Raw genomic sequence first — 24,479 nt, 5'->3', positions numbered from 1 at the left:
TAATCCAGAGAAAGGAATATTTTGAAAGTTTGACCACCTCATAACCGTTTGTAACCATTAAGCGAAGTGCCTTTAACAAGTTATATGAAACCATCAAGCTCTGTACCTGCAATAAACTTGTTTTGATTTTATTCTAACCAAGCCTCTGTCATACTCTTATATTAAGTTAAGCAACAACAACATCTGAAGTAAAACAAATAGAGACAGCTTAAAAGAACCAGTGCCATCTGCCTGACGTCTCCTCCATTGGTGGCAGCGAAGAAGATAGTCAAATAAATAATTAGTTAACATCATCTCTCATAAGACATCTTTATTAAGTGGTGGTATCTGTGTGTGTGTGTGTGTGGGATCAAAAGGATTCCATCTCTGTCACACATTCCTGTCAGACACCTCACCTCTGTACAATTTGGTGGCAGCGGTGGGATTCAAAAGGGATTCCATTCCCTGTCACCTTACTTCATTACAATTTGGTGGCAGCGGTGGGATTCAAAAGGGATTCCATTCCCTGTCACCCTCAGTTCTGTACAATTTGGTGGAGCAGCGGTGGGATAAAAAGATTCCTTCCCTGCCTCACCTCGTTACAAGCAGTAATCAGTAACACTCTCCTCTTCATGAAATATCATTAAGGAAAGATACAAGGACGGCCCTTTCCATACCACGCATGTGTGTGCAAGTGGCCCTAAACCAACCTTATATGCAAGAAGAACTGATCAAACAGTGGATCTCTCATGAAATTAATGGAACTTGGTAAGAATTTGCCAGCATCAAAAGGTAAGGCATCAAAAAATGTGGGATGCCTGTAGTGTACACTTTTTTTTAATGCTCAGTTTTAGAATAATAGAATTATTGTTGCAAGAGACCTCATGGGCCATTCAGTCCAACCCTCTTCCAGGAAAATCGCATTCAAAGCACCCTTGATAGATGGCCATCCAGCCTTTGCTTAAAAGCTTAAAAGCCTCCCAAGAAGGAGCCTCCACCACACTCCAGGGCAGAGAGTTCCAAGGTTGAACAGCTCTCACAGTCAGAAAGTTCTTCCTAAAGTTCAGCTGGAATCTCCTTTCCTGTAGTCTGAAGCCATTGTTCCTCATCCTCGTCTCCATTCTTTACAAAGAATGTATTTTAGATGTAATTTTTGGTGAGGGCTTTCCTGACCTTTTTAAGGTATAGGCACAACTAGATTACATATTTTCAACATTTAGCAGCTTAATACATTTTAGTCATATTCCGAAATACTGTAGTCCATCAAGAATGGGATATAACCAGCATGACCATGCACTTATGGTATCTCTTCCTCTGGAGCTTTGCCATTTAAAAAGTAGCTCACCCATTTAAGAATTTCTTGTTCTATAATTGGAAGTTGAAATGGAACATCAGATCTCCAGAGGGGTAGCTGTGTTGATCGGTTGAGGAAAACAACAAGAGCAAAGCATTACGTGATATCACAAAGGCGGGGGGGGGGGGGGGGGAGGAGGTTGCATATGTTTTTGTAGACACTGTTTCCTTACATACAAAACAAAATCACTGCAAAGAATTATTCAAACATTATGGGAGGAAAAGCAATGGGATTTCAAAATTGTGATAAACCACGCAATACCTCCTTAAAAGGCATAGTATTCTGTTATGCAGCAGCAGGACAAACCTGATACCTTTGAGAAAAGGAGGCTTCAGTCTCTGGAAAGCTGTGATGAGAAATCATAATAATTTATCTCAATCAATGAACATTTTAATCTTGTTATTGGATAGAGTAACAAAATAAACAGAACAGGATTATACCGTTGTCAAGTCACACTCTAGTTCACCATGGGCATTATGTCAACTATAGGTTGTACTCTGTGATAGACATACAGGCAATTGCAAAGAGTAATAATTAACAGATCCGTTGGTAGGAGGTTCTCTCCTTCTTTAGTGTGCCCACTTCCTGTGCCCTAAAGTGTCTTAATGGCTTCAGGTAAAAGGGAATATGCAGTTTGAAGGCTTCTGATTATGCAAACTGAAAGGAATTGTATGTAGAGGAAGTTAGGGTTAAAAAAACAAGACATGATAAACTTGATGAACTGGGTGCACTGGGCTATAAAGGGAAAAAAAATCAGAAAACATACCCCAAAGGTAAATATATAATGGATTGGAAAACCAGCCCTTTAAATGCAATAAATATGAAACCAGTTCAGCATGTCTTAGTCTGATTGACTCTAAAATGTTATGTGTCACAAAAAAAGAAAAGGCAGTATGGACTTGCATGATGTGGAATGTAAAATACAGCTTTCTAAAACACCGAATCATAGCATACTGAGTCTGGCTTTGGTCACAGCTTCACAAATATACCAACAAGCTGGAGTTGTCAAGTGAATGCCATTCCTCAATGCCATTATGATTTCTTTTGAGTTTTTTTTTTTTAAATTGTGACCTCTCAATCTCAGCCAGCCCATCTAGAAAAAGGCACTGTTCTGGCAGGAGGCTGACCATTGGGCCCTGCCTCCAGAGCAACACACATAGAAATGCCCCCAGCTAGACTCAGAAACTGGTCTTGCCTTCCTTGTCCCATCCTGGGATGCTTTATAGATGCCTGAGGGATCATAGAATCATAGAGTTGGAAGAGACTTCATGGGCCATCCAGTTCAACCCCCTGCCAAGAAGCAGAAAAATCTCATTCAAAGCACCCCCAATAAATGCCATCCAGCCTCCAATTAAAAGCCTCCAAAGAAGGAGCCTCCACCACACTCCAGGGCAGAGAGTTCCACTGATGAACAGCTCTCACAGTGAGGAAATTCTTCCTAATGTTCAGGTGGAATCTCCTTTCCTGTAGATTGTTCTAGTCTCAAGGGCAGCAGAAAACAAGCTTGCTCCATCCTCCCTATGACTTCCCCTCACATATTTATACATGGCGCTCATCATGTTTCCTCTCAGCCTTCTCTTCTGCAGGCTAAACATGCCCAGCTCTTTAAGCCATTTCTCATAGGGCTTGTTCTCCAGACCTTTGATCATTTTAGCCGTCCTCTTCTGGACACATTCCAGCTTGTCAACATCTCCCTTCAATTGTGGTGCCCAGAATTGGACACAGTGTGATTCCAGGCGTGGTCTAACCAAGGCAGAATAGAGGGGTAGCATGACTTCCCTGGATCTAGACACTAGACTCCTATTTATGCAGGCCAAAATCCCATTGCTTTTTTTAGCTGCTGCGTCATATTGTAGGCTCATGTTTAACTTGTTGTCCATGACTCCAAGATCTTTTTCACACGTACTGCTGTTGAGCCAGGCATTGTCCCCTATTTTGTATCTTTGCATTTCATTTTTCTGCCTAAGTGGAGTATCTTACATTTGTCTTTTTTGAACTTCATTTTGTTAGTTTTGGCTCATCTCTGTAATCTGTTAAGATTGTTTTGAATTCTGCTCTTGCCTTCTGGAATATTGGCTGTTCCTCCGAATTTGGTGTCATCTGCAAACTTGATGATCATGCCTTCTAACCTTTCATCTAAGTTATTAATAAAGATGTTGAACGGAACCGGGCCCAGGATGGAACCCTGCTTATGGCACTCCACTCGTCACTTCTTTCCAGGATGAAAAGGACGCATTGGTGAGCACTCTGGTTTTGTTCACTTAACCAATTATAGATCCACCTAACCATAGTTTTGCCTATCCCACATTTGACTAGTTTGTTTGCCAGAAACAATTGTAGTAATTAGTACTCCTTAGCTTGTCTCTCGAGTGCCAAACCACACAGCTATTTCCTTAGTCATCTGGTGCTCTTTGGGCCCAATTGGCACAAGACTCCTTTGAATGTGAACATGTGGTGTAGGAGATAGTTGTCAAAACCCGCAAACTTCAGTGACAGTGGCTGCTGATGTTAAAATGGAGACAGAAACCCTGAATACAGGACAAAAGCAATGGGCTCTCATTGAGGAGGGTATGGCTGAGTAACTACCACAGTGAAATTGAGTTCTCCACACCACAACATTTTGCTGTGGATTCTTCTTGTAAGTGGATATTGTCAGTTTGTGGAGAAAGCAGACCAACCTTAGGAGAAAGTACTGGAGGAGAATGAATACGCCTCCTGGGGTTTTCAACATTTTAATGCTGCCAAGGAACATTTTAGTGTGAGCCTGCATATTGATTTTTGATGAGAATGACCTAGGTCTTCATAATAAATTATGAATAAAATCATTGCACAAACAAATACAAACAGTACCTTTTTTTAAAAAAAAAACTGCTCTGAGAAAGATGATGTAATAGAATACTAGAGTTACCAGCAGGAAAGTAAAAGAGTTAATGATTAAATAAGGTAGACAATAGCTAAAAAGCTTACTTTATTTGTGGCCAGAATGTTCCATGTCATCCTGTGTCTGTTTCTCTTTCTTCTTGCTTTCCATTAGCTGAATGATAATATAAGAAGTTTACTGTGACTAAATGAAGCATAGATACCCAAGGCTATTAATTTTTATATCTTATCGTGAAGCTAAGAGATTCTGTGGTCTATCTGCTAGGCTGTTGTGGCTCCATAACTGTCTTCTATTTATCATCTTCTTTGTGGTCTTCAAGAAGATGAAACAAAGCCACACATGCCAACATTTTCGTTTAAAACCCACTGAGCTGAATAGTGGCCTCTTCTATTAATAATTTCAACATTGCTATCTTGAAAAGTTTCTGCTGCGCTATTTGGAGGCTTCCATGCTTCTCCATTTAATTCTTCTGATACATCACTTTTTGAAGTAACATAGGAAGCTGTTTTGATAACGCAGTAATCTACTTAGTTCAGAACCATTTACATTGCTGGAGGCAGGGCTTCTCTGGGAGTTTCAGGGAGGATCCTGAGTCTTCTTGTGGAGAGAAAAAGCAGGGTATAAATAAACATAAGCATAATAATAATACATCACAATAATAATATACATCACATAGCCCTAAACGCTTGGGAAGTGTTCGACTTGTGATTTTGTGATACGAAATCCAGCATATACATCTTGTTTGCTGTGTCATACTGTGTTTTTTGTGTCAGTAAAATAATAATAATAACAATAATTCCCCAGTCTTACTTAGGGAATATGGGTTGAATGTGGTGATTTTGTAGCTATGGCCCTTTTTCTTCTATGAAAACTTCATTTTAGACAGCACAGTGTACATATTCATTTCCGGGGGGGGGGGGGGGGTATACTTAGGTCTTCAACAAGAGGGCCAGTTTACTGGGTGTTTCAAAAAGATGGACCTGATTTTAAATCTATATCATTGTAACTACAAATTGCCCATGAATGAAACTCTTACTACTTGAAAATATAGGACATAGGGTTTCAGATTATTATTGCTAGATCGCTCTCCCAGCGCACAAACAGCCCTCAGACTCAGTCATTCATGAGGTGGCAACCCCACAACATCAGACCTAATGAGATATTCTCCTTTTTTCTATTTATTTTTAAGATTTGTTTCTCGCTCAAAGTAATTAGTAAAACTTGATAACTTTATTACTCATTAAACCATTTCTAATGTTTTGTGTAATTGTAACATGTTGCCATTGTGAAATATATTGCTTTGATATTGGGTTCATTATTTTGAAATAATCTATATATTAGACTAGCTATGTTGGCCATATAGCAAAATACAACAAAATCCAAAATAAACATTATGGTAAAACAGTAGCTGAGAAAAGGGATGGTATTAGAATCACAAACTTGCTGCTTATTTGAAATGTTTGATTACTTTGGTTCTTAAGGAGGGATTGGTGAGGAAGGGTTCATAAATATGGAGCCCCGCTCCATCCCAGCCACCCAGGGACGGAGGACTAAGGCAGCAAAAGTGGGACAATAACATTTTCATTCTCAGAAGCAAAGTAACTCCCTTAAGAATGTGTAATTAATCATTTTGGAGGTTGAACTGGTATCCCTGGAAGAGACAGAAAACCATAAGTAGTACTGCACTTCATGTACTTCATGTCTCCCCAAGCCCCAGAAGATGACAGGACAAGAGAACTAGGCTGCTTTCTCCAAGTAAGCAGGCAAACAGGGAGTCTGGCCTTGTATCTCAGTGCAAATTCTAGATTTTGTAGGGACAAAAGTTTCCTTGTTGTTTACACTAATTTAACCCTGAGTCAGTAGTTTCTTGCTGTGACCGATTGGCCAGGAATCATCTGGCATGGATCACACCAGCTAGAAAGTTCTACAGTGTCCAAAAAAGGACAACAGAAACACAGAATGATATCATTTCTGTGGGTCATTTTTCACTTTCCTTTCTGAAAATACATTTTAGACATCCAAAGAAAAAATTTCCCCAGAGAGTAGAAACACAGTGTTAAATATATTGTGATTTGGTGAAGCATACCAGTACTAGGCTTGAGCGCAGATCCATTTTTATCTGCTTCCTTCGGCCAATCCGGCTTCTTCAGTTTGTTCTGGTGCCTGTAATGGCAAGGGCCCAGCAGTCATGGATTCCCATCCAAAACGGAACCAGATGGCAGCCGATTTCAGCTCCTCCTCTCCTATTTGGCACCACAGTTGAATCTTTTTTATTTTCCTCGATTTCCCTTTATTTTCTTGATTATTTTTATTTAGTGGGACTGACTGGGAGTTTGGGGCATGAGGGGACGGGTAGATGGGATGTGCGTGTATTTGGGGACTTGGGAAGGTCATCCTTTCAGGTTTTTTTCTCCTTCCCCTCCTTCCAACACTTCTAAAATATAATAATAATAATAATAATAATAATAAATCCCAACAAACAAAAAGAAAACCCTCATTTTCTGAAAACTATTATCACCTAGTTACCTCTCCTCTAGAGTAGAAAGAAGAAACAGCTTTAAGGAAGCATTACACCTGAAGCAGAAAGGAGATTGAAGCCTACCCACTCCAGATGGGGCTTACAGTAGAAAAAAGAAGGGATTTTTAAGGATAGCTACAGTTCATCAGCTCTTCTTTCCCAAGACCTCCTTAAAATGCCTCGGAAAGCTGTATGACATGCTACAGGGAGAGAAAGTGCCTACCTGCCTGCAGTGTCTCCCCCCTAGAGTAGAAACTGTTTTAATGAAGCATTAAACCCAGTTGCTGACACCCAGGCTCCCAGGAAAGCTGCTTTCTTAACTCCATTGCTGACATCCAGGCTCCCTTGAAGGAAAAAAAGGAAAGGCTCCCAGGAATGGAAAGGGGAGTCTTATAAGTTCCCCATTGCCACCAAGCGGCCGGATCTAGCCGCATTTTTCAGCTACTGACTGAAAATGACTACCCAGCTACCCACCCGTTTATCAAGGTTTAGCCAAAATACACAAGCCTAACCAGAACTCCTTGGTAGAGAAGACTTAAAGACCATGTAAAAGTACAATCCCCAGGATTCCATAGCATTGAGCCATGGCAGTTAACGTGGTGTCAAACTGGATTAATTCTACAGTGTACATGCACCTAGGAATAAATTACTGTAATTGGCAAAGTTAGGACAGAGTTCAGTATCTCCATCTAGTGGCATAGTTATGTCGTGTACTCTCAAATTTAAATTCTGGTAATAAAATGTTTAAGTGGAGATATCTATGTGCATTTCCCCCAAAATGTGACTTAACATCACATAACATGAATTCTAGTTTTCATGTACTGAAAGCTGATTGTTACATAGACAGCAATTTCCAGACTCTCTTGGCCATTGCAGTAGGTAGCCATACTGGCTCAGGATTTTGGGAGCTGTAGTTAAAAAGTAACTTTTGTAATCTCTAGGAACAGAATATCTGTTGTTGTTTTTTCTCCTTCCATAGCTTCATAAAAGGATCAGAGGGCTATGGCATGTTATCTGGCTTGTAACATGAGGGAGATGACTTGACAATGAAAATCACCCCAAAATGTTTAGTCTGGAGTGCTGTATGTACAACATTCCTTTGCCTAATTTTAAACTATTCCCTGCCAATATCGATGGTCCTTACAAAGGACTTTCCCAGTTTGAGGGAAGGGCAAGTGTCTGAAGTATGGAAGAAACAAGCAAGAGTCTACCCCCAGACATTTTTGGATCCAGCATAATGCTCGTTTCATAACACAGCAATGCGCAGTATGTATATTTTAGCAATAGTTTTTTTCTAGTAAGAATGTTGACATTTTATCATCAAATTTTGGGAATTCACAATTTTAAGCAATATACTCAGGTGGAAGTTCTCCATAGTTCAATGGGACACTCCAGCATAATCAATGCCCTAAGGATTTCAATATAAATTTTTATCCAGTTGATCATTTTAATTTCATTGTCAATGAGCTGTAGAGGTGTCCCCACACTGCCATAAAGCAAACCCAAATTTGGAAAACGATATATTGCTTAGCATCATAGCTTTCCTTGAAGCCAGGCTGTGGCGCAGGCTGTTGAGCAGCTGCAATAAATCACTCTGACCATGAGGTCATGAGTTCGAGGCCAGCCCATGGCGGGGTGAGCACCCGTCAATTAGAAATAAAAAATAGCCCCTGCTCGTTGCTGACCTAGCAAACCGAAAGATAGCTGCATCTATCAAGTAGGAAATAAGGTACCACTTATAAAAGTGGGGAGGCAAGTTTAACTAATTTATGACCTGGAATGAGGAAGTGCCGTCAGAGTGGATGATGAAGCAGCTGCTCCCCCCTGTGGCCAGAATCAAACATCCCCTCAGGAGAAGGTTAAATTGCCTCTGCGTCTGTCTGTCTCGGTCTCTGTTTGATGTGTTTATGGGCATTGATTGTTTGCCCTATGTGTGTATAATGTGATCTGCCCTGAGTCCCCTTCGGGGTAAGAAGGGCGGAATATAAATACTGTAAATAAATAAATAAATAAAGGGTACCCAAGTTAATTTCAAACAAAATTAGAAATACTTACATCAAATACTGCTACTTTGTTGCCTTAATTTCATACGTTAGACCCTTTATATTTTTCTACAGCACAAAAAGTTCTTATGACTGAATAGAGCTCTGCATGGAAATCAAGAATGCAAGACGGTTTGCTCAGTTAAGACAAGTGATATCTGCAGAAGAAAACTCCTACACCTATATTTGATTGGTCATACCGATCACATGACCTTAGAGATGTCTTTGGACAACGCCGGCTCTTCGGCATAGAAATGGAGATGAGCACCAAGCCCCAGAGTTGGACATGACTAGACTTAATGTCAGGGGAAATCGTTACCTTTACTATCTTTGATTGTTAGTAGGTATTTCAGAAAGGAAGGTATTAACAGAGTTGGGGTAACCATAAGGTTTGTAGAAGTACACAAAGAAAAAAGTGAAAATAACATTGCATGGAGCACTGACTTCAAACATATAGTCACACACCATTATCATTACAAAAAAATTGTAATAGTAATAGTAAAAACAGTGTATTGATAAACTACATATGGAATTTATTAACTCTAGCTGGGGGCATTGGGATATGATGCCGACTCTGGTCACATTTCCAAGCCTTGACCTTCCTACCTTCCTCTTTTACTTCTCTTAGAAAAACACAACATCTGAGGCCAGAATTCAAATATTTCTAAGTAGATGTGTCCCTGATACCCAAATAACATTAAAAGAACAGGTTCTCATGCCACCAAAAAGAAGAGCAGTTCAACATGCTTAAGGAAAGCTTTTATTCAAAATTAACAATATGTACCTGTGAAATGAAAGAAGCAGGTTAAGTCAGACTTGCATAAGTAAACACAAACATTGCATAAGTAACAAACATTCTGAATATTTTAGAGGTGACTTGAAGTCTCCTTCCAAAATGCACCCAGGAATAAAGTTTCTCTTTCACTAATTCATAATGTCTGTACCATGCCCAGACTTTCAGATCTGTGCTGAGCATAGTTGGCGCCCCCTTATCTCTCTATTTTGCTGTTGACATATGCTCAGGGATGAATTTTGGAGGCAGCTGCTATTTGGCAAACACAGAGCTACAAACCAATAGAGTAGAATCCCACTCTTTCCCAACTCAAGTTTATTTGCATTGGTTATGCAGGCATACTACTGCAACCTGGCACTGAATGTCTATTTTTCTTCAGCCCTCTTTCACTATCTTCCCAATGTCCAGCTGGACAAAGGATCAAGAAGAAAAGTCAAGGAAGACATAATAAACAGTTTAAAAAAAAAATGGAGCCTTTTGTTTCAGTCTATGTAACTTGAGACATGCTGACAGATAAAGCTACATAGTACTTTCTGAGTAACTCCAGACATCGTTCAGGAAGCACAGAATTAGAAAAAGGCTAAACACAGCTACCAGAGAAGAGTAAAGCATGAGGAGGCTCCTTCTCCAGTATTTTTAAACAGCTTAGTAAAGAGCATAAATTCAGGAAGTGGAGCTTTCCCTATGAAGGGAAAGGGGGCGTTTCATTCTTGCTTCTCTGAAACGTGCTAAAAGTCTAGGGCAGAGTGGAAAACTTGAGGTCCTTCAGATATTATGAAGATCCCTGAAGGTTCAAACTAAAATTCTATCCAGTTTAGCTGTCTACTCATTTAGTGACCATTGATCAACCAGAAACCTATAGGGACCCCAAAGTGGGATGGGAATATAACGCCATTTAACTTTTGTTGTCCCAACCAGCGACTAATATAGACACTCTTTTCCAAATGGATGCTTGCTCTAGTTGGGAATGATTCGATCATCTAGGGACCTAGATTTTAAGCATGCTGTGACAAGCCCTAAACACAGGTTTCTCCAACCTTGTATTCTTCAGATGTATTAGGACTGTAACTTACAAAATCACACAAGAAAAATACCTGTCACAATATCATATTGCTCATTCAATGAGCAAGTCCTTTATTTTTCAAAGATGGGAAAAACCTTAGATGAGGTGTGAGACCTGTGTCTGTGTCCTCTCAGCAGCACTGTGGTGCATGGAAGAACACTGCTGTGTGTGAATCTGTGCTGTTTTTGTGATAAAAGGGCTAGGTGTTTTTTTAAAGAAATTGATTCCTCTGAAGCCTGTTGAGTGAGGTATTTGAAGGTCAAGAGCTTACTGCAAATTGAAGTAAACATAAAGCTTCAGTAAAGTACTGCAGAAATGGAGTCATGCCACAAGGTAATTAATGCAAATTGTTTATCCTTGTTTTTCTTGTTGATTTAATGTAGCACTTAGGTACATTTACATTGGGCTAAATTCTATTGAAGTCAGTGGGAAAAACTTCTAACTAGACATGTGCAGGATTGCACTATAAGGTTCTTGTACCTGCTTTTATAAAGAGCCCATTTTCCTTCTGGGCAGTGATTAATATGAGGGCTTCCTTAAAAGGATGGAATTTCAAAAGGAACAATTGAAATAAGTAGATAAAACAATATTTATGCCCCTGCATCTGGTTGCCCCCCCCCCAATGATGAAGTACTTCCAGTACAAACTGTCAATCTTGAGCAAATCTGATTTATTGAAATTACATTCTTTGCCATTTAAAGCACAGTTGTCATTTGACTAACACAAACAAAGCAAAAGTTTAGATAATGTATTTTTGGCAGCTGCTAAAAATTGCACAATAAACATTATGGAAAAGATCTTGTACCAACAAAATGCTTAGAGTTTAAAAAACTGGTGAAAAAATGTCTTTTTCAAGTTTGTAAGCAGAATGATGATGGAGGTGTTTTGTTCTAAAATCTTAGTAGTGCTGACCAAATTTTATGGGATTTGTTAAAATCTTAAGGGATTATTGAAATTGATTGATCACGAAGATCAGTGGTTTCAGCTATTGTGGACTTTAATTCCCAGAAGCACCAGCCAACTTGATCAATGGTCAGGAGTTCTGGGAACTAAAGTCCCAAACATTTAGAAGGCCAACATTTGGGAAACAGTGATGTAGATAGTGACTTGATCAGCAAGGCACTTCTCATGTCCTGGAAGCTAGAGGGCACAGTCCATGTTACAAGTTAGGATGGTTTTCAAGACAACATGCATTCTTGCTTTGTAAAGTTAATAGCCCCTAGTGGCCACAGGATTTCTAGTAAAGATTTATCCCAGTGATTCTGCCTTTAGTGCTCCAGATGTTTGCAGCTTCCTCTCTTAGAATTCGCAAGCATTGGCCAGGTTGGGTGGAATTTCTATTGAAATTAAAAACATCTGGAGGCCAAAAGTGTGAAGACCATCAATTAACATCACAGACATGAGTTGAATCATTCTTTTCTGTAGGATAAATGGGAAAGAAACCTCTTGTGGTAGACTATAATTGAAGGTCTTTAAACAGAGGTTGGATGGGTATCTCTCAGGACTGGCCAGCAAAGTGATTGTTGTTGCTGTTCTCCAGCTCTTGAGACAATTCACTCTTCCTGCCTAATGCAAGAACCAGCTGAGGTTACTGCTGCTTTGACACATGCTATAATTTGTGTATGTTGTGTTTGTGGATTCAAGTCACCTGTTAACTTATGGTGATCCCATAAATTTCATAGGGTTTTCTTAGGCAATGAATACTCAGAGGTGATGTTGCCAGTTCCTTCCTCTGAAATGGAGCCTGCAGTACTTGGTATTCATTGATGGTTTCCAAGCGGACCTTGCTTAGCTTCCATGATCAGAAAGGAACTTTACATTTAGGGTGTGTAAACTGTGCATACTACAATAATGTCATATTAATCAGCTGAGCTCGGGAGGTAGTGTTAGTGAGAGAGGTCTGTAGAAATGAAAACTAATTTCTATGTCACAGTAAGTAAGCAAGTCGACCTGCTCTTGTATTCAGGAATATCCCAAACTCCCTGATTGAAATATGTGTATTTTAACAGGAGCACTGAAGAAGTAGAAAAAAGAGAAATCACAAGTTAATGAAAGCAATAGAATTATGCAAGAAATTTGATATGCCCACCCCCTTTCACACTATCTTGTTCAGGCACTACAATATTTACAGTCAAGAGTGAAACCAAAGTCTATAGATTATTTTATGTACCAGAAATACATGGGACTTCTCATGTGAGATTTATTTAAATCAGAAGAACTTTTGTTAGTTTCGGTTTTCCCCCCCTTAACCTACTCTGCTTAAAAATGATTTACAACTATTAAAGGAATTTGGTGTCCCAAACACTGTTATTCAAATTAAGAACAATGCCCTAATACAGACCAATGTTAAGGTTAATTAAAACAAATAGGGTGTTCAGGACACCTAAATGAAAACCTGAAAGTGGCTTGCTCCAATGGCATAGATCAAAAGAACTGCATACAGGAAGTCCCCGAGTTACAAACATTCACCTTACAAATGACTCATACTTAAGAATGTGGCTGAGACAGCAGGAAGTGAAAGAAATCTACCCCTTGGAAGGGAAATTCACTGCTGAAAAAGTTATCAAGGAGAAACTTTAAGCTTTATCCTCAATCCTTGTTTCCACAATAAACCAAAATTTTCAAATTCCAATTGTCATAGGGACAGAAGTTAAGGTGAAATCTTCTGAACATGAGCACAGGCAGCAAAACAAACACCACAGGGATGTTAACCCTTCCCAATGCCATCCAAAGCACCTCTCTCTATATATAAAAATCTGGAGTTACACTTAAAAAACGTACATGTTCTGACTTATATACAAACTCAACTTTAAGAACAAACCTACAGAACCCATGTTGTTCATAACTTGGGGACTGTCTGTAAACTATCTACTGAGGTGGGACAGATTCATATGTGTTTCATGATCAGCCATGGTGGCACAATGGGTTAAACCCTTGTGCCGGCTGAACTGCTGACCTGAAGGTTGGGTTGCTGACCTGAAGGTTGCCAGTTTGAATCCGCAAGACAGGGTGAGCTCCCATCTGTCAGCTCTAGCTTGCGGGGACATGAGAGGCGCCTCCCAACAACACATCTGGGCGTCCCTTGGGCAACGTCTTTGTAGACGGCCAATTCTCTCACACCAGTATGTTCTCAAGTAGCTTCTGACACGATTAAAAAAAGGGAGGAATCTTATCTCACAATGCAATGCTGTTTTTTTAAAAGAATAAATTAGAATTTTAGAAGAACTCGTGCTAATGTTGGCCATGGAAAAGGGGGAAATTTCACAAGACATTTTAAAATTCTTAGTACAGCTCTGGGATCACAGCCTATGTATCTACATTTTAGATTCTAAAACCTCCATTTCAATCCTATACATCCAAACACAAACACAGCACTGAAAATGGAAAGGAAGGGGAGGAGGGAAACACTGTTGACACTGTAGCAATGATTAAGACTGAATAATGAAGAAGACCAAAAAGGAAAAAAAGGGAAAGAAAAGAAAACTCATGGTATATTTTGTTTATTATTGCTCTCAAAGGGCTTGGTAGTCAAATATACAAGCTATGCTCTATTAAACCAGAAGAAAATAGTGTAAGTATAAAATCTATGTTCACGGTTCCAATCCAAACCATCTGATTTTCTTTATGAGACACACTTGCTGCTATTTCCAGTAATATTCTTTCATACACACTTTGCGTATTTTTTTTTTAAAAAAACTATTTAAAGAGACAAACCAAAGTTCAAGCCAAAAAAATGAGCTGTTGTGTACTATATTGTGCAATGTTGTTACGTTTGTTTTCAAAATGGATATGTCTTCCTAGAACTGCAGACAAATGTGTGCTCTTTGCTATGTTTTTCAAAACAAAATATGATGAATATGCCATGATATGAAAATAAAACAGAAGAAAAACATCTGCTTTCCCCCCGTAATATACATGCACTACTCCCATTACCTTCAAGCAGGAGTTATCTGTACTAAGTAGAAACTAGACACCTATTTTTTTTAAAGAGTTATATACTCATTCTTCTTCTTTCCAACTTCTTGTTTGACCCTTGCTCCACCCCTCCTAAGCATGTTAAACATTTCTGGGCTCATCTAGTGGTACATAACTCCTTGCTCACATATAATTGTAACACACAGCTAGTGGGTTTCCTGATTTGCTTTTGTTATTAGGTGCAATTAAAATGTATTCAAAATCTTCGGAAAGCAATTATACAGCATTTAGTAAAGAAAAAAAAAGACCCTCCCAACAAGTAAGAGTTATTTGCCCATTTCATTTTTAAAACAATGCAATTCCAACCTTTTCATATCTCTGGAGAGAAAAAAAATAGATTTTTTTCTGTCCAGCTGCCTTAACAGTATGAAAACAAACAAAAAGCAGAAAATATCTAAGGAGTTTTAGAAAATAGTCATGGCTGGATTCTGCCCCTTCCCAAGAAGCACATATTCAACTTCTAATGAAGTTAATATATGAGTTGTCTGCCCTTAAGAGTCAGATCAGATTTAATTTATTTCAGTAAGCATTGCTTGTGTTTTCCATGACCAATGGAACAATGTTCTGCTAAGGGAAAGACACAGCAAAATGGATATTCTGGGCTGTGATCCAAAGTACTGGTATATACATGCAGGAAAGAAACAAATGCAGTTACAGCTTCTGCTGTGATAGTAATTCTGGTTGGAGACAAGCAACTAGTTAAGTTTTTTAAAACTGCTTGTCACTTTAGCAACAGAAACAGGAGCAAGGCAAAGGTTATCCATTCTCTACCATGCTTGTATATCTATTATTTTGATTACAGCCCATAAGATAACTCTTTTTCCCAATGGCAAATTGCAAATAAAGGTATTCCAGAAATTGTTAAATGACCTATGGTCTGAGAAATAAAAAGTTAGTGTCAACAGTCACATTTTGCAAGTAAAATATTACATATTTACCCTTGGTTTTGAGAAAGCAAGAGAGAGAGAGAGAGAGAGAACGCATTCTCTGTTTCTTGCAAGGCAAGAATCAAATTTTCAGATAAGAATGTGTGCATTAAGAGTACATTGACTAGAGTAGCAGGGAGCAATTCTGCTTTGAATTCTATTTAGGTAACTTCATTCAGATGTTTGTTTTGTTTTGTTGGTGCAGAGCTGATTGCAAAATGTTGGTCCCATCACTGGAAGAAGACACATATCATTGTCACATACTTACAGATACCCCCTTTTAAAACATACGTAAATTTTAATCAACTGCAAAGCTCTATTACGAAAACAAGACAGCCTCTGGATGGAAGCTGCCTCCTTCTGGCTCAGCAGAATATAACATTCATTCAATAGAAACACTTAAAAGTTCCAACCCCAACCAAAATGTGCTTCAAATTAGTTTGAAGCTGGCTTGCAGGCCGCTTCAAACCAATGGCTTTCCCATGGGAAGCGGTCATGATGGACCCTGAAAGATGAAACTAAGAAGGCCGTGTAGTTTCTGTCAATGTTCTTTGGAGCCAGATATGATTGGAACTATTTTGGGAAGATAGAACATGCAGCAAAAATTAATAACAAAATGATGATGATGATGATGATGATGATGATGATGATGATAAACTACTTAGGTCACCTGATGTGTAGATATCAATTTTTGTTCAGTGGCAAACAGACTGTTGGTAAAATTGTAAATTTACTGCAACAACACAGGGCAGCTAAGTTGACATCCCAGCCCTCAGATCCTACAACTTTACCTGGAAGAATGTTCTCCTAGTTTGAGATGAAAGGACTTTCAGTTAGGCATGTTTGCAGCTGCAACCCTAAAGATATACAGTTTCACTCAAACACACGACTAACCCCAAATGCTTGTTAAGGATAGTTAAATGTAATAATTTTTCTAGACATTGATGGAGATCTGGGGGAAATTATGTTTTTGGACTACAACCCCTCGAATTGCTCAGTCATAATAGGCAATGGCTGTGTGGTTTGAGGGATTAAAGAAGCTGCAGTTCAAAAACAGTACATTTTCAAAGCTCTACTCCTGTATGTGTTTAATGCTGGATTTTTTTGTAGAATAAAGCCAAAAATAGTCCAGGAAAACAGAAACACCATTTGGATATTTAAAAGATACCCAAGAACTAAACCAACAAATACTGCAAAGTTCAGCCATCTCCTGACACATCTGTCCCACATTTCGGGAGCACAGAAATGATGAGTTCAGTATCTATGTAGGCCATTGTAAGTCTGCGCCAATTTTACTGGCACAACATAAAGGGGCTAAAGTTAGGATTGCATCCATCCTAGTAAGATCTGGCAGAAAATATGTGCTTATCAGTAAAGGTGCAGCTGTCATTACAATGCCATTGTACACACTAATAAATATTAGAATAAAGACAAACTAAAATGACTGCAAATATTAAGTCGTCTTTCCAAGTGGCTTCCTCTCCAAGGAACAGCTGTAAAATTAATTGGATACTGTGTGTTTGTTGTGATGCATGCTGCCTAATTTTGTTTCAAAAAGACGCTAAAAACAAGGAAATGTTAAACCATTTTTGACCAAAAGAAAAGTTCAGTGTCTCTCCTTGAAAAGCGAGTGTTGTATTCTTGAAAAACAAAACAGTTATCTGAAAATGCATGTAGCGTCACCCATAAGCTCCCCCCACCCACTCACAAAAAAAGGGGAAAAAGTTTCTGTGGGGTTTTTTTAGCCCAGATTTTCTCCAAAAACTATGAACACAGGGATCCTTAGGCAGATAAGTAGTCAATTTGTTTCTTCTTCTCTTGAATTTTCCCATTTCTTCAGTCTTGGCTCAAGTATTATTAGTTATCAGTTAATAAGAAAAAAAAAGATAAGTTTTCTAAGTGTCTTTCTTTCAATGAAGTTAATTTGATATCATAGTCTTGTTATATGTTCAGAACTGCATCTGTGAAATTATTTCTTTTTCTTGAATTCTTGGTTGCCATAGCTGGAGCCCTTCTCTATTTCCGTTACTCCTATCAGTCTGCGAACTCCAAAGGAAGCTTTAAAACAAGAAAGAAAGGAGATTATGAGTTCTATCAGAAGTTACTTCACAATTTAGTGGAGAGAGAGATAACCCGAGGGAACACCTCTCTAGGACCCTGAGGTTCTTCACCACACCTCAATAGTCAACTTGGGGAGTTCCATCATAGAATCAAACTGGAGGACCAACAAATGTCTAGAAAAGTGTTATCTCTAGAAATCTCTGACAAAAGTTGACCCTAGAATCATACTGGAAGACTAGATTTCTACACAGAACATATTAATCAAATTGATTAATAATCAAACGCACAAAAGTGGAGGGCCAACTGTAGTTATATACACAAAGTTATTTTGTATAATAGCTTCTGTTTCAACCCACCACTACTAGGAAGAGGAAGGAATAATACAGGGCACTGAGACCCCGGCTGGGGGCACAGGAGGGAGAGGCAGAGGTGGCTTGAATAGGCTGGTGGGAAGCTGATGGTGGCTGGTGAGAAAGCCACGAGGAGGGGCAGGGCTTCCCACCAGCCTTTTCATGGCCGGCAAACCCACCCCTCACATTACATTTGACAGCAAATCCTTCTTTTAGGTGTGCATTACATTAGATGGCACATTACACTTGAGAAATATGGGTAATTCAAGTGATAATGCTACTTTTGCTATGCATCTACTCCTAGCTCCAGCTGGTGAAAACAGTAGCAAGTAACAGTGATCAAGCTGTTCTTTCTCTTGCATTGGCTTAAACACAAAATCTGAATGAATACTTTGAAGGTGATGCCCAGAGGGCAAAAAGGTTAATGGTGTTGATGGTAGACTTATTTTGATTATTAAACTCATAGTTCACTCATAAAATTGCATTAAAGATTATTGAGTTTAATTAGTTTGACTGTTCCACATGGTACGTTGAATTGTGGTCTAAATCACATGTTATTTTTTGGACTTCAGTTCCTCAAACCCCAACCAACATGGATCTCTACTAGTTGAGTACTTCTGAGAATTGTCATGCGAACCAACATCATTCCCTCCAAATTCTGCTCTAAAAACAGTGGTCAAACATCAGAGTTGCAGAATCTATTTTTTAAAAATGAACAAACTTGAAATCCTAAACTGGAATCTTAAATTATAGCAACTAGAGCAGTGTTTCTCAAACTCTACTCCTACAGAAGTTTTGGACTTCAGCTCCCATAATTCTTAACAGTTGGTAGCCTGGCTGGGATTTCTGGGAGCGCAAAACACATGGAGAACACTGAACTAGAGCATAGTGAAGGTGACATCAGAATTTAGTGGTTCTTGCAAAAAAGAAGAAGAAGAAGCAGCTCCAAAACACCAAAACCACTCCTGGCCATTCCTAAGTCCTCTTCATTTCAGCATAATTTTGTTCATATTGTTCTACAACTGGCAGCCAGAAATCCTTGGCACTTTTTGGTAAATAAGTCACAGATCTCTATAGATCCAGATTTACGTTCTGGCTTTAAAGCTTAGCAACACAAGAGTTGTGGGGAAACAACTGAATAAACTATGAAGCAGATTCAGGGGGTAGCAAGATCAGCTATCTTTGTATTATAGTGTAGAAGACTGGGAGACATGCACTGATATGATATCATAATCACCTTTCCACTTAAGTGTGTAAATGTCAGTGGTACCTAGCTGTACCAAGGAATTCTGAGCAGACATTAAATTCAATGCTAGAATATACCAATTTTCTTATTCCTTTTTATTACCTGCTCCAACAAAGCCCAGGAATGCAAGAATTAGGAGAGGTGATCCACTTGCAAAAATGCCAAAGCCAAATTTGAAAAGAGGAGACAGGAGTACTGTAGCCCAGAAGAGAAAGTTGAGGAGAGTCCATGGTCTTCTGGGAGGTTTGAATTGCTGTCCAGGAAAAATGCCCTCTTGATTATACTTCTCTTGCAAAGCATCCTTAAAAGAAAAAAGAAAGGTTTCCTAATTTGGTAATGCACACTTGCTGATCAAATGCTGAACCAGATGTAACATAGGAGGTTTATGATCAGCAATTATAGTTATTTTAAAAGTTAGTAGCATCTCTTGGCCTAAGTTCAACTGTGGCAAGGATTTGACTGGATGCTCCTTGTGGTTTCTTCCAAATCTATGATATTATTCTATGTTAGCCCAAACTAGAGGAGACCCACTGACCAGTTTGCGGGTCTTTCTAGGTCCTCTACTATGATTCTATGGTATGCTTCCAGCCCAAGTATAGTCAAAATATATGGTTTGCCATGATCCACTGTTTCAAATATCTATGGGGGTTGTGAAATATATCCCTCAAGGTTATAGGGGCTGTATGGCATTTTGTAAGATCCAGAGATAAACTACTCACCTTTTCTTGGTAAAGTGTATGAAGCCACTTTGCTGCTTCCTTTTCATCTAAAGGAATATCTTCTAGGGGAAACCTCCTAGTTTGTTTAAAAGAAGTTCAAGAAAGAGGGAAAATAAACAATATGTAAAATTACAGCAGGAGGTCATGCATATTGTTTTAAATGCTACTGCTTTTTAAGAGGACGGGTAAAACTAATATTATTAGTAGAGAATTCTCTTGTAATATTGAGTCCTTGCATATTTTAGTGGTATTATCACCATTATAATTTGTAAGATGCATTGAGTCTCAGTTTCGGGGAAAAGGTGAGAATAAGTAAAAAGGTAAATGAAAGGTAAATGGCTCATAGAATATACCTTTGGATTGCATGGTTTTAATTAACTTGTTTTAAGATTGATATGTTTTTAATTATTTGGTTTTAATTTATATGGTTATTTTATGTATATATATCTGGCGTCAAATTGTGCCTTATGTTGTGAGCTGCCCTGAGTCCCTTTAGGGGTGAGAAGGGCAGGTTATAAATGCAATAAATAAATAAATAAAGTCTGCATAAAATTACTGTTGCATTTCCCATCCCACTTCCATCTGATCTGTGCAGAACAAATTCTACTTTCAGTGACATTTGTCAATCCTTGGCTATGTTAGCCAATAATAAGGGGTATCTTTTAAAATCTCCAAAATGTCACTCTCACGTGGTGGAATAATTGCTGTCAAGCACTGAAGGCCATGAAAGAAGCTGCAGTTTTTCCCAGAACTCCTCATTTTGGAATTTATCAGTGAGATTACATTGGTTTGACTCCAGGCAACCAGCCAAGCTTTAATCTCTTCCCTTGCTGGCAACCAGGCCATCTTACATTCCTATACCTATACACTTTCTAGCCATCATAGCCAATGGTGAGGAACTCTAGGAATTTCAGTCTAAACATATATGGAGGACCATTGCTGCCCAGTCTCACGTGTAAGAATTACATCCAGGATAAAACAGGGGAAGTACTCTGAAAGAATAAAAGCACTGTGACACTAGTATGAACTATAGTGTTCCCTCACTACTTCGCAGTTCGCTTTTTGCGGACTCGCTGTTTCACGGGGTTTTTTTAATAAACACCAAAATAATATTATAAATCATAAAAAATTTATGATTTACAGTGGCAGTGGTCTCAGTCGGGTGCAGGTGGTGGGGAGAAGGAGCCCAAACAGCAGCGGGAAGAGAAGGAGGCGGCGCCATGTTCCCCTGCCTCTTTCTTCCCTTCTTCCCTCCCTCCCTCTTTCTACTTCCTTCCTATGGAGAAATCTAGCATCCCTACTTCGTGGATTTTCACTTATCACAGGTGGTCCTGGAACATAACCTCTGCAATAAGTGAGGGAACACTATATTACTTTTACTATAGGTTTGCCACCTAAACATACTGTTAAATCAGTGAAGGACTACCCATGCAGGGCTATGAAAGCAGAAACAATTCTGGATGGAGTTAAGGGTTATTAGAAATACACCAAACCAGATTCTCACTATCTTATTTTTATGTTGCAAACTATCTTCAATCACATGATAAGAGAAAGACAGAATAATAATAATAAAATATTTACCTTGTGAGTAACAGCTTTTGAACACAATGTTATCTATTCCTGAACAAAGTTGCGCTGTTACCGCAAAAGGTTGTGCTGTTACCCATAGTTATCTAGAGTCTTTCCTAGAAGTTTTACCACTTGGAACATGGCTATCTGGTACTTCCCCAAATCATTTCAAAGAGGCATATCAGCAAACATTTTTCCTGCAAAACATCCACACTGAACCCAAGGGACTATGAAAGTGCCAACAATGTACAAACATATGTAAGACAGACTGACATGGCCAAACCCCTCAACAGTCATTTTAATGAACAGCATTAGTCCTTCTGTGTGTATGAATGTGTTTAATTTACTTGTCTTATGGTGACTACATGAATTTCATAGGTTTCTTTTAGGCAAGACATACTCAGTAATAGTTTGCCAGTTCCTTCCTTTTAAAAAAGCCTAAGCAGCATTTAGCATTTGCCAGAGGTTTCCAACCCAAGTACTATCTAGGGCTAACCCTGCTTAGCTTCCAAAATCAAATGGGATATGACGGCTTCAGAGTATTTAGGTTAATTGATTATTACTCTAATAGTTTACTGTAAGTTATCATGGGAAACCCTGCACATGCATCCTTGCAAAAAATATGCCACTAGGGGAGGCTCTCACTCAGAATATGTAGATTAGTTAAAATATATTGCTCTATTATTATGTTTTATACAGAAAGGAAGACAGATTATCACAACATTTCTACAAATAGTATAAATGGTTCCTTTTCTTTTATCCAAACAAAGGTTTGTTGTTATTGTGAGTCTTCAATTTGTTTCCTACTTGTGGTAACTCTATCATGGAGTTTTCTAGGCAAAATCTGTCCAGAGGTTTGCCTTTGTCTTTGCCTTCCTCTGAGGCTGGAAGTATGGGTTTCCTTCGCAGGGTAGGGATTCAAACCCTGGTAATCTAGTGTTCAAACCATTACACCATGCTGGCTCAGAACACAAAGGCTATAGGCCCAAAAGAGATCAGATTTTGCACTGGGAGGTCTAGGTCTATGAAGATATTAATTGAGAAGTTCATGAAGGAGTAGACGGGGGCTGTTACAACATTTCTGTTATTGGTCACTCCCAGTTATGATACCAGCTAAGTTTGATTTTGGTAGGAATGCTCTGGTACAACTACAGGAGGAATGAGGGACCAGAGGCACTACAAACAGTGTTGTCAACTACACTGTTTGAAAAACATTGCCATTACTGCTTTGTAGGAATAGGGGGAATATATCTAGTGTTCTTATGCTATATAGTAGCTGGTTCCCAAATGGATTTCTCCCCATCCAATTTCAAAGTGTTATCTTTCCTCATTTCCTCCCCCCCCCCCTCACATTCCTTCACCATTATTATAAACACCTTTAATCACCTAACCTAGACATTTACCTTTAGTTCCAAAACTTCCACCACATAAATTTGCGGGGGGAGGGGTGGAGACAAGGACTGGGCCTTCACATTTCATGGGATTGCAATTCCCAACATGCTTTGCCATTGGCAAGACTGACTGGAGCTCAAGAGCACTGGGATCCAATGAGGTGTGTAGAGCCATGGGTTTTCAAGTCTTAATTTAAACCAGTTGCTCCCCCCTCAAATGCTTCCTCCATCTTGGCAGTTCAAATATCTCCTGTTCTAACTAATCAAAGGCTACTGCCAATAGTTGTCATAGTTTGTTGGGAACATGGAAATACTGGGAATTTTGCAATCATTTCTGCTTCTCTTAATTCCCTTATGCTCTCTCCACTTCCTGGGACCATCTGTCTAATCTAAGGGTTATATAACAATGACCACTGGTAGATCACTAGCTGATCTACAGCATCATCAAGACATGGATCAGGAATTTGTTTGTATCATGGAAGGGGTGTTGTGGGCCCTAGAAAGTCCCCTGAGCTTTATATCTGCCACCTCTGATTCAGATCGTCTGCTTTTCCTATGACCACATACAAGATAGTTGGGGACATTAATACAATTATATCTACAAGGCACCAAGGATATGAGAAAATCATCACCACCATAATTCTGTGTGGAAAGAACTTATTTTAGATAGGTCTACAGTTGACTCAGCCAAGCTATTCTTACAAGCTTTTTCTAATAAATGACAGGACAACAGTGAGGGAATTGATTTACCAGTTCACATTGCTCACTAGTCAGTCTGAGAAAGCAGGGTGTTTCAAGTCAGACTGACCTCACTGTCTAAAACACATTGATGATTATATTTTAACAAGATTGGACCGTATTTTCTAGAGACGGCAATACTAATTAATGGAGCTTTAGACAGTATACACTCCAGCGATATACTTTAAACAAAAGATGGAACCAAATGAAACAGTAGCCAGATACAACTGCTATTTGTAAAGGAATTGTGCAATGTTCATTTGCACCTTTACCCCTGTGCTCTTCCTAGTGATGAAATGATACTTGTCCTAAGCGAGCTGCAAGGCTCAAGGATTTTAAATCCACAGAGGCAGCTTCAGCAATAAATGGAGATAAGAGGACAGCCCTTAAATGTACACACATTGCAATTATTAAATCGATTTAGATGCAAAAATTACATCCCTTAAATTACCGTATCTTGAAGTGGGGAATATACATGCTCACCTGACACACATGTCTGCTTCATATTTCTTTCCGTAAAGGATTCCTAATAAAGATGGGTTTTTATTTCCTCTGAAGTTTAACGTCACATCGTACACAGCTGAAACTGTTGTAAGCAAAGTTACATCTTCATTATTGTTGTGCCCAGACAGCTAGGATTATGTTTCCTTAATCTTTACATTAAAACACATGCAAGCATGAATGTATGTAGTTTACAAAAAGATGCTGGCCAGATAACATATACCTCAAACAATATCTGTGTAGCAATTCCTGCAGCAGTATTAGGTGCAGCCACACTTATAGCTAGAAGCATGACTGCTATAAAACTAAAATAACAGTAGTTCTTTGCTCAAATTGGAAAAATTAAAGAAGAAATCAAAGAAGAAACTGAAGT

At 38.9% G+C, this 24,479-nt stretch overlaps 1 protein-coding gene across 3 annotated transcripts in view; it reads right to left on the bottom strand.

Moving 5' to 3' along the window:
- Window positions 1-14,114: 14,114 nt before the first annotated feature.
- agpat3 (1-acylglycerol-3-phosphate O-acyltransferase 3) overlaps window positions 14,115-24,479 on the bottom strand; it is a 135,038-nt gene continuing 124,673 nt past the window's right edge. For all 3 annotated transcript variants that reach the window (XM_008107455.2, XM_062975161.1, XM_062975162.1), the window contains 4 exons: window positions 24,089-24,191; window positions 19,908-19,983; window positions 19,291-19,489; window positions 14,115-17,589 (listed from right to left, as the gene is read on the bottom strand). In XM_008107455.2, coding sequence (XP_008105662.1) covers window positions 17,501-17,589; window positions 19,291-19,489; window positions 19,908-19,983; window positions 24,089-24,191 — 467 coding nt within the window. In that variant the 3' untranslated portion in view covers window positions 14,115-17,500. The remainder of the gene's footprint in view (window positions 17,590-19,290; window positions 19,490-19,907; window positions 19,984-24,088; window positions 24,192-24,479) is intronic.

Source organism: Anolis carolinensis, chromosome 3 (genome assembly GCF_035594765.1).
Source record: "Anolis carolinensis isolate JA03-04 chromosome 3, rAnoCar3.1.pri, whole genome shotgun sequence".
Lineage (NCBI taxonomy): Eukaryota > Metazoa > Chordata > Lepidosauria > Squamata > Dactyloidae > Anolis > Anolis carolinensis.
Note: the sequence above shows the minus strand (reverse complement) of the source record. Positions and strands in the feature narration are given on the sequence as shown.